The sequence below is a fragment of the Harpegnathos saltator genome, unplaced genomic scaffold (assembly GCF_003227715.2).
Source record: "Harpegnathos saltator strain DR-91 unplaced genomic scaffold, Hsal_v8.6 scaffold115, whole genome shotgun sequence".
NCBI lineage: Eukaryota > Metazoa > Arthropoda > Insecta > Hymenoptera > Formicidae > Harpegnathos > Harpegnathos saltator.
The window spans coordinates 397,492-407,161 of record NW_020229890.1 but is presented as its reverse complement, the minus strand read 5'-3'; the positions used below and the strand labels follow the sequence as shown (position 1 = coordinate 407,161).

The 9,670-nt window shown below is 43.7% G+C and overlaps 2 protein-coding genes across 5 annotated transcripts in view; one reads left to right on the top strand and one right to left on the bottom strand.

The window, feature by feature from the left end:
* The first annotated feature begins 2,422 nt into the window (after positions 1-2,422).
* LOC105188269 (OTU domain-containing protein 7B) lies at positions 2,423-7,487 on the top strand. Of its 3 annotated transcripts, none has more exons than XM_011149628.3 (9): positions 2,423-2,794; positions 4,069-4,318; positions 4,425-4,683; positions 4,755-4,905; positions 4,991-5,362; positions 5,737-6,044; positions 6,137-6,295; positions 6,366-6,438; positions 6,524-7,487. In XM_011149628.3, exons 2-9 carry the CDS (start codon positions 4,096-4,098, stop codon positions 6,623-6,625), a joined length of 1,647 nt encoding a protein of 548 aa, XP_011147930.1. In that variant the 5' UTR covers positions 2,423-2,794; positions 4,069-4,095; the 3' UTR covers positions 6,626-7,487. The 3 variants fall into 3 exon arrangements, with proteins under 3 accessions (XP_011147930.1, XP_011147929.1, XP_025158388.1); XM_011149627.3 differs by having other exon boundaries at positions 2,423-3,077; XM_025302603.1 differs by having other exon boundaries at positions 2,423-3,330.
* A 589-nt stretch (positions 7,488-8,076) lies between these two features.
* The window catches only part of LOC105188266 (ubiquitin-conjugating enzyme E2 R2), a 17,422-nt gene continuing 15,828 nt past the window's right edge, over positions 8,077-9,670 (bottom strand). Inside the window, exon 6 of one of the 2 annotated variants that reach the window (XR_850185.2) lies at positions 8,077-9,641. The gene's annotated coding sequence lies outside the window, so the exon portion shown is untranslated. The other variant, XM_011149625.3, reaches the window with a different exon arrangement.

Below are 9,670 nucleotides of genomic sequence, written 5' to 3'. Positions count from 1 at the left end.
GAGGAGGTATTCCGGATTCTGGCGGGAAATTGGAAATTTCTCATCTTTCCGATTTTCGCACTTTGTAACAGGAGAATATAATGACCGAGGAGGTATTCCGGTTTCTGGCGGGAAATTTGAAATTTGTCATTTTTCCGATTTTCGCACTTTGTAACAAGAGAATATAATGACCGAGGAGGTATTCTGGATTCTGGCGGGAAATTTGAAATTTCTTATTTTCCCGATTTTCGCACTTTGTAACAGGAGAATATAATGACCGAGGAGGTATTCCGGATTCTGGCGGGAAATTGGAAATTTCTCATCTTTCCGATTTTCGCTCTTTGTAACAGGAGAATATAATGACCGAGGAGGCATTCCGTATTCTGGCGCGAAACTTGAAATTTCTCATTTTTCCGATTTTCGCACTTCGTAACAGGAGAATATAATGACCGAGGAGGTATTCCGGATTCTGGCGGAAAATTGGAAATTCCTCATTTTTCCGATTTTCGCATTTTGTAACAGGAGAATATAATGATCGAGGAGGCATTCCGGATTCTGGCGGGAAATTGGAAATTTCTCATCTTTCCGATTTTCGCACTTTGTAACAGGAGAATATAATGACCGAGGAGGTATTCCGGTTTCTGGCGGGAAATTTGAAATTTCTCATCTTTCCGATTTTCGCACTTTGTACCTGGAGAATATGATGACCGAGGAGGTATTCCGGATTCTGGCGAGAAATTTGAAATTCCTCATTTTTCCGATTTTCGCACTTTGTAACAAGAGAATATAATGATCGAGGAGGTATTCTGGATTTTGGTGGGAAATTTGAAATATCTCATTTTTCTAATTTTCGCACTTTGTAATAGGAGAATATAATGACCGAGGAGGTATTCCGGATTCTGGCGGGAAATTGGAAATTTCTCATCTTTCCGATTTTCGCACTTTGTAACAGGAGAATATAATGACCGAGGAGGTATTCCGGATTCTGGCGGGAAATTGGAAGTTTCTCATTTTCCCGATTTTCGCACTTTGTAACAGGAGAATATAATGATCGAGGAGGTATTCCGGATTCTGGCGGGAAATTGGAAATTTCTCATCTTTCCGATTTTCGCACTTTGTAACAGGAGAATATAATGATCGAGGAGGTATTCTGGATTCTGGTGGGAAATTTTAAATATCTCATTTTTCCGATTTTCACACTATGTAACAGGAGAATATAATGACCGAGGAGGTATTGCGGATTCTGGCGGAAAATTTGAAATTTCTCATTTTCCCGGTTTTCGCACTTTGTAACAGGAGAATATAATAATTGGAGAAGCATCTCGGATTCTGCCGGGAAATTGGGAAATTTAAAAATTTTATTTAATTTCCCGATTTTCGCATTTTATATTAGGGGAATATAATGACCGAAGAGGTAACATGAATATTTTCAAAGATACGGTTTAAAGGAAAGGGTGTTTAAATAAAATAATTCTATAATATATTTCAAAATATTTATTTTTGAGAAATTTATTTTTTATATCTGTTGGAACAATAGATTGGTTTCTCAGATCAGTATTTTGGTTGCTCCGACGTTGCACTCATAGTAGCACTAACACTAACTGTAATGCTCATGTAGATGTGAAGATGTAGACAGACACGTTTGCATAAAGTATACTGGTTATGTCGTATATTTTATAATTATAAAAAGAAATCAGTGTCTAACATATTTCATTTTTGTAGAATACAATAAAACATAAGAAGTTACAATTAAAAATTACTACTACAATTAAAAAATATAAAATACACAGAAGCAAATACGCAGACCAGAAGAATATTTCTTAAGAGAGTTATTTATAAACTCTCAGGGACTACCTCTCCCCCTTTCTCTCTGCTTCAGCGTTGAAAACTAAATCCTACAAGGCATCGAAACAAGGCAGAGATACAAACGTTCGTGTTATCTTCGGTGTAGTTTGTGTATGTACTGGCTCGCGTGGCTTCAGTCGGTATTATCATTATTCTTAAATTACCTCCAGGCCATTCGGTTTCATATTCCAGCCACGATATTCCTAAGAGAGCGATAGCGCTCAGCGAGATTTCTCTGATACTCCAAATCCCGTAAGACCAACAATTTTTATTGGTATCTCGTCGGTATCGTAACCGAACCAAACGTTTTCCTAAACCTTTATTAGAATTGCATTTAATAATACCTGTTGAATTAAACAAGGCAGAGCCACTCTCGAGTTTCTCCTTCCATCGGAAGCCACGCGAGCCACTACACAAACAAACTTCTACTTCGCTATCTGATTGAAAGCTATCGGAGAAACGATCGATGTTTTTGAAAAAAATAAACGCCGACTCATCCGGTCGAGTGTATTTTTACGATGAAAATTTCACTTTAAAAGTAGCCTAAAAATTTCGAGTCATTACACGATGAATCATCGTTCGTATCGTTATCGCAGCTTATCTGTCATCGTCGTCGGAAACTTTTGATAGCACCGTCGCATGTATAATACTTTCGCATGGAAGCTCTTATCGTAGATTGCGCTTCGCGGTATGCCTCCCCACAGACTTCTTTTCCCTTCCTCACTTTCCTCGTCTCGGGGACGTCGAAAGCTCGCTCGAAGCGTGACAGGCGGAGGGAGCGCGCGCGCTCGCTCGCTCGCTCGCTCGTCACGCGCGCCGAACATGTGACCCGTTTAAAGTTTCACCGTGCATTCGTTCGTTCGTTCGTTCCTCCGCCTGTCCGACCGATCAGCGCAACTGTGCAGTTCCAATCGGACGTCGTGCAATTTCAGCCTCCCACTCACGAGCTACGAATCCGCGAGACGGCTCTGTAGGTTATGTCGTTGTGTTTACATCGTTGTCGGCGGCTCTCGGATTAATTCGCACTTATCTCGTGTCGCGCACGCACTCACGCGTGGTCCGTCGTGTCGCCGACGGGCTCAAACGGGTCGGCTGAACGAAATATGAGAAGAATATACGGAGAACGCACGATCGAATCGACGACGACGACGACAACGACGACGACGACGACGACGACGACGACGACCAGGACGGACCAGCAGCCAGATTATTGCGTCGCGTCCGTGAGCTAATTCGATAACGGTCCAAGGCTCGTAAGTGTTCACGTTCCGCATTCCCGATTTATTCCCTCGTCTCTCGCTCTCTTTTTCTCGTTCGCGGCATACGCGAGAGAGCCTCCCACGCGAATTTCGACGCGCGGCGACGATCGAACGAGAGCGAAAGTCGCGTGTTGCTTGGCGCGTTTTTCCACGCTCGGGACGGGACGTGTGCGTCGATCGATCTCCTCATGCGTGACGCTTTTTCGCCAAAAGCGCTGGCCGTCGTGCGAAACCTTGTCCTATTTCCGTAGGTTCGGCTATATATACGTGTGTGTGTGTGTGTGTGTGTATGTACATACGTACGTACGTACGTATATACACGTCTCTCGCGCAACCATATGTGTGTATATGTGCGCGCATAACACAACGACGCATTACTCGACAACTGACACTCGCCTCGCCGCGCGTAATCGCGAGCGGTTACGAATCTTTCGTGACCTTGGCGGCGTGCATTTCGTCGCTGCGGCCGAACAAACGAACCACGTGTCTGTCTGTCCACCTGCGACCTCTGAGCGGAAAAAGTTGCTGCTTCGTTAACGCCTTATAAATGAGTGTGACATCCGACCGACGGCTCGATCTCCATGTCGCTCTGTCCATTGCATTGTTTACTATACTTGCACACGGGACAGACATGAAAATTGAACGCGCGATTGAATATTCATCGGGCGTCTTATATGGACGCCACCAACGTGCGACGCTCGCGCGCTCGCGATCTGCTAGACGCGTTTCGCGAGAGGTTTTCAGAACGACCAGCAAAGTTACATCACCCGAGCGTCTAATTAATTTTAATTAGCCTCATGACTCATTCGGGCAATTTTGCAACCTGCTCGCAATAATACCGACACTTGAATTAATTATCCGCACGATGGATTGGGCATCCGCAATGATGCACCAGCGGATTGTGTCTATTGATACCTTTGAAGTTTACAGCACCGATTGATTGATGCGGACGATGACTCATTCCTAAAGTAGAATATTTTCGCAGTCCCGGCAGGATACAGCTCTGTGTGTTATGAGCGTTGGCTTATCCATGTACGATGGCCTGGAGAACGAGAGTACTCCTGACAATGGCCTGGAGACCAATGGGAGTACTACGAAGAAGCTGGCCAGGGGTATCTCCCGTGCGACGGAGAATGCCGCGATTGTCTCCTACGCACGCTCGCAACTGGCATCCCTAGGAGTCCTGGACACACCGGAATATACATTTTCGTTGCCAGATTTGTCTGTGTATCCAGGTAGCATTCTCTCATAAGCTCTTAGACCATGTATGCTTCAGTGTAACATGTGTACCTTGCTGCGAATGCTTCTGCTGACATGCGATTGTTGACATCCTGCATTTAGATTCATTCCGGAAATTCCTGGAGAAGGATCTGATAGAGAACGGATGCATGAGTTCCTTGGAGGCTGCGGGTCGTCTAAACTGGTGGTACAAGAATGGAAGCACCAGAATCCTCTGGCCACTGGCAACGTCCGGAGACGGCAATTGTTTGCTTCACGCTGCGTCGCTTGGCATGTGGGGTTTCCACGACAGATTGCTCACGCTAAGGGAGGCGCTGCATAATACCTTGACGAAAGGAGAGTACAGGCATGCTCTCTTCAGGTAACGATCAAGCTGGTGATATCGTAATCGCTGAATAATTCCGAGAGTACATCGCACGCTCTCATCCTCAGGCGGTGGAAGTGGAGACAGACGGGTTTGAACGCGGCGGCTGGATTGTCGTACACGGATTCGGAGTGGTTGTCGGAATGGCAAAGTATAGTAGACATGGCCTCTCCCACAGTCAGAAACCAAACTGCTACCTCTTACCAGAGCCTTGAAGAGGTATCGTGTGACACTCTTACCTCTCGTCGTGCGTAAACAGTCGAAGTCGTTCCGCGGAGTTCACACCTTCACCTTCGCGTTTCAGATACACGTCTTGACCCTGGCTCACGCCTTAAAGAGGCCCATAATAGTCATAGCGGAAACCATGCTGAAAGACGCCCAGGGAATAGCCCTGGCGCCGATTCCGTTCGGCGGTGTGTATCTGCCCCTGGAGGTGCCGCCTTCGCGTTGCCACCGAACACCCTTGCTCCTGGCGTATCATTCTGCTCATTTTTCACCGCTTGTGACGGTAGATGGCTGCAACGATTACGGTAGCGCCTGCGGCGAAGGAGTTAGTATACCCTTGGTGGATCCAGACACAGGCAAGCTGTTGCCGGTTCTGTTCGCCGTGGATCCTGGCCCTGATTGGGACTGGGTGGACGGTTCACGCGAGTTGTTGTCTTGTCAGCAGGATACCGTACGTATATCATCGTTCATATTCCTCAGCCAGTCTGGTGGAGGGTTCTTGCGTCGAGCCTGTTGGTAAGGCGTTGAGACATCAGTGAAGTGACAAAGCCCTGAGGCTCGATTCCTGACGGCGTGCGAGTGAGATGCGTATGCGAAAGTGTGCAGTTTACGTTACATGTAATATAGATTTCCGCACGCGCATCTAATTCGCACGCCGTCAGGAATCGAGCCCGTGGTGGAGCACAAGCGCTTGCTCTAAGCAAATTGACCAATCACAGCCGATTGTCACAAGAATAATCGACTATAGTCGATTAATTTGCTTACGGCTTAAAGCAAGGTTGTGAACCAGCGCAAAGTCGTTTCTACTCTGCTTCTTGCGTGCAGATGGAAATCTTATTACGGGAATATCTGGACTGCGAGTACCAAAGCTTCATAACTGAAGACATAGACAGATTCGGGGACACGGATGGTTCTCTGTCGAAGACAGCGAAGCAATTGTTGCAGCAAGTCGGATCCATTGGCAGATCCGTTAGCAAGAAATTCTGGCTTAATGTGACGAAGAGACCAAAAAGTCCGCCCGTCGCGGGCGGTGGTGTTTCCACGGAAGGCTTGTTGTGTGTTAGGATAAAGAGCAGACGTCATCAGTACGTGGACCAAATGCTTCAGAATTATCTTCAGTATGCGCATTCAAGGTATATCTCTCGGCTGCCTACAACTTTAACCTTGGCGATGCATCCAAGAGTTTACACGGCGGTGAGTTTCACAGCTTTGCTGTGGGTTTTAGGTATCTGCAGGATCACCAGGTAGACGATACAGGTAGCGAACTGAACTACGGCGCCGGGAAGTCCAAGTTTTACGCTGCCAGCGATCGCGGTAGTCATGCGAGCGTCAGCAAGTTATTGCCTACGAATCCGAACAAGGACCATACGCTTTATCTCTCAAGGTACACGTTCACGCTCGATCGTTAAAAAGTCGCTACTGTGTTCAGTTTGATAAATATTTTCGCCCCGCAGATCTACGTTTTACAAGGATCAAGCGACAAGTGATGTGGAGCCGGAGAATTGGAATAATAGTAACAATTCGAAGGTACGTCGAGTAAATTTCGATCAATGTCGCGGGAAATAAGCTCTTCCGAATTGTAAGATTTCTGTAAGATGGATGACGTTTGTAGGATACCGTAAAGGAGTGTCGCAGTGAACACTGCCATTTCTTTGGATCAGCGGAAAATCAATACTACTGCTCGCAATGCTGGGCTAACCGACGTAATCGTTAAACGGCCGTCCCTTATACACATGACAATAATCTCGATTTCGTTCGAACTAAACTACCACATAATTGGTAGACTTCATGCTAGCCATAAGATAAAGCTTACAAGAGATACCCCACCAACGTATCATTATGCTTCTTTTTAATTTTAATTTCGTTCCTTCTTTCCCTTTTTTCTTTTCGTTTTTCTTTCTCCGTTTTTGTTTTCGTCGCAAAGTATTTATTGTTGTATTACTCGTTATTTATTAACATTTATCATCTGAAAGCAAAACATATCAGATACACAGGGTTCAACTAAACGACATACGTGTGTGTACTGACGTATCTGTGGTGCACATCTCAGCGTTCCAAAGTGATACAGAAAACAAATTTTCCCTTTCTTCGTTTTAGCGTACTCAGGGAACGGTTAAGTTATATTTTGTTTCAAAGACGTTTGAATTTTGCGCAATTTCGATGTATATACGTGCCTTCTATCAAAAGCTTTCTACAACAAGCCGTTGGTCATAAATCGTAAACAAATTGACCAGCCACGGTCGATCATTGTTTGGAACAACCGACTGTAATTGATCAAATCAGTTTGCTTGTGGCTTAAGACTAACGGCTTATTGCGGAAGGCTTGTCATGTATCTGTGGAACAAAAAGCGATAATACTCCCTTATTATACCACCGTGATAAAGATCTTCACTCATGTCTACCTCCACCGTTATCGATTAATGTAATGCTCGGTATTGTAATTATAGCGCTTTACAGTTCGTTGTGGAATCCTGCAAGACGATATGGAAACATTGTGTTTATAATCTCATTATCTCATTATCTCGTACAATTGATGTGTATGTCGAGTTGTGTGAAGAATAAACCATATTTTTCTACGCATTGCGTAGTCCTTAGTCCTCCGAATATATATATATATATATATATAATGTATTGGTAATAATAGTAGTAGCAGTAGTAGTAATAGTAATAGTAGTAGTAGTAGTAGTAGTAGTAGTAGTAGTAGTAGTAGTAGCAGCAGCAGCAGCAGCAGTAGTAGTAATAATAGTAGTAGTAAAAAGATACACAAGCCCAATATTTTGCCATAATAAAATGTATTTACACATATTTCCTCGCATTAGCCTATCGTCACGTGAAAAAGGTCGTAATTAATAGTAAATGATTAATATTACCTGACATTACCTATAGTCACTAAATTATCGACAAAGCATATTGATAGTAGTATGCTAATTTTATTAATAATCGTACGAAGAAGTTGCTCTCGTGATGATATGTACAAAAAAAGAAGGAAAGAATTATCCAGTATACAAATTATCAATGTTCATATCTCAGTATCTTGCACACCTTCTCTATTATTAAATAGCTAAGAAAAACATGAAATGAGAAGAGGTTTTACAATATATCGAAGGAACTAGAGGGGGGATATTTACTTTAGCTACATCACTACAAGCGCAGAGTATACGTTTCTTTTTTTTTTTTTAGACGCTATTGTGGAATTTAAATGTCCTCTCGCCCTTTACCGTTTATGAAACACTTTCAACACTCAATTTTGGTCTCTCAATGAAATGGCTAATAAAGAAATAAGTAGAAGTACCCACTTATACATCTCGTATCTTTAAAATTGAGTTTCGTTTACTATTTACAATTTCAGTCATACGAGCACAGATACACTACCACAGAGTCGATTAGCTGTATCCGGATATACCTTCCACTTAAGTAGTCACTTTTTTGTTTTGTATCTTTTTTTTCTTAACCGCGACCTTAACCGAACCGTCTCCGAAAAGCATTATTCCCTCGTCGTGAAGGATATACTTAATGCGAAGAGATCTTAACGAAAGTTACAGGCTAAACTAACTTTGTGGCTGTAACGTTATGCGCGTATAAGTTTTTTCTCTTTCTCTCACACGTTGCTTCCGTTGCTTCTCTCGGGAAACATTTAGTGTTGTTAACAGTCAAAATTAGGATATTTGTACCAAAAGTTACATGTGTCTAATAACTCTAAAAACTATGATTGCGTCCGCCGTCGAAGACCCGCGAAGCAGCGATTAACATTGATCGTGCGATTACCGCTTTTCTAACCCGGACGTGAAGCTACTGCCGAGAAAAATATGCCGATACGGTATACGACTCTGTGCACATACGTGGACGAGTAATTGCAATTCGCGATATCGATATCGACGACTCATATTTTCTCCCGCGTGTGATGATGGCATGATTCGCTGTGTGTGATAATCTTGATTTTGTTCTCTCTTCTCTTTCTCTCTCTCTCTCTCTCTCTCTCTCTCTCTCTCTCTCTCTCTCTCTCTCTCTCTCTCTCTCTCTCGAGCGGGTCTTCTGCGGCAGCGCGCGTTTTTACTTCTTTTCCCTTATCTCTACGTCGAATTCTCCTTCCAATGCGGGCTCGCGGTGTTACAATATAAATAATTATAAAACAAAACAACGCGATTTTCTGTTATTCAATGCAAATTTCACAGTGATAGGTATATTTGCGCTTTAGGATCAATTGACGTACCCACACACTTACAACTTTGAACATGACGTGAAACTAGACTGCCCAATACAAAGTCAATCATCGTGTTTACTTACATTATGATCGTCTTTATCGAACGTTAGTCCCTGCTAGGTAAATCAATTGGTCCTGGTTTGAAAGATCGAGGTGCCAGCCACAACACAACAAGCACAGTGCTCCTATCGAAGTACTTTTTTTTTTTTTATACGCATACCGTAGCATATTGCTTAAGTTAAAGAGCTTGTAAACACGGAATTCTCGGCAATTTCATACAATGTGATGATCATCAACCCTCACACACAGTTGTCCGTCGTTGGACGATAACGCTCGAATTTCTCCGTTTAAAAAGCCGCAGTCCCGTTGCGTGAACCGTCGTCGAGCGGACGGCGGTTTTACATTACTTCGCGCAATGAAATCTCGTAGATCGCGGAAATACGCGCGGTATACGCAGGACACACGGATGGCGGGAGTGACAAAGGACGCTTTCTCATCGTTACTTCCCGACGGAAGAAGGAACATGTGACTGTAACAAACAGATTGCAATTGATTCAT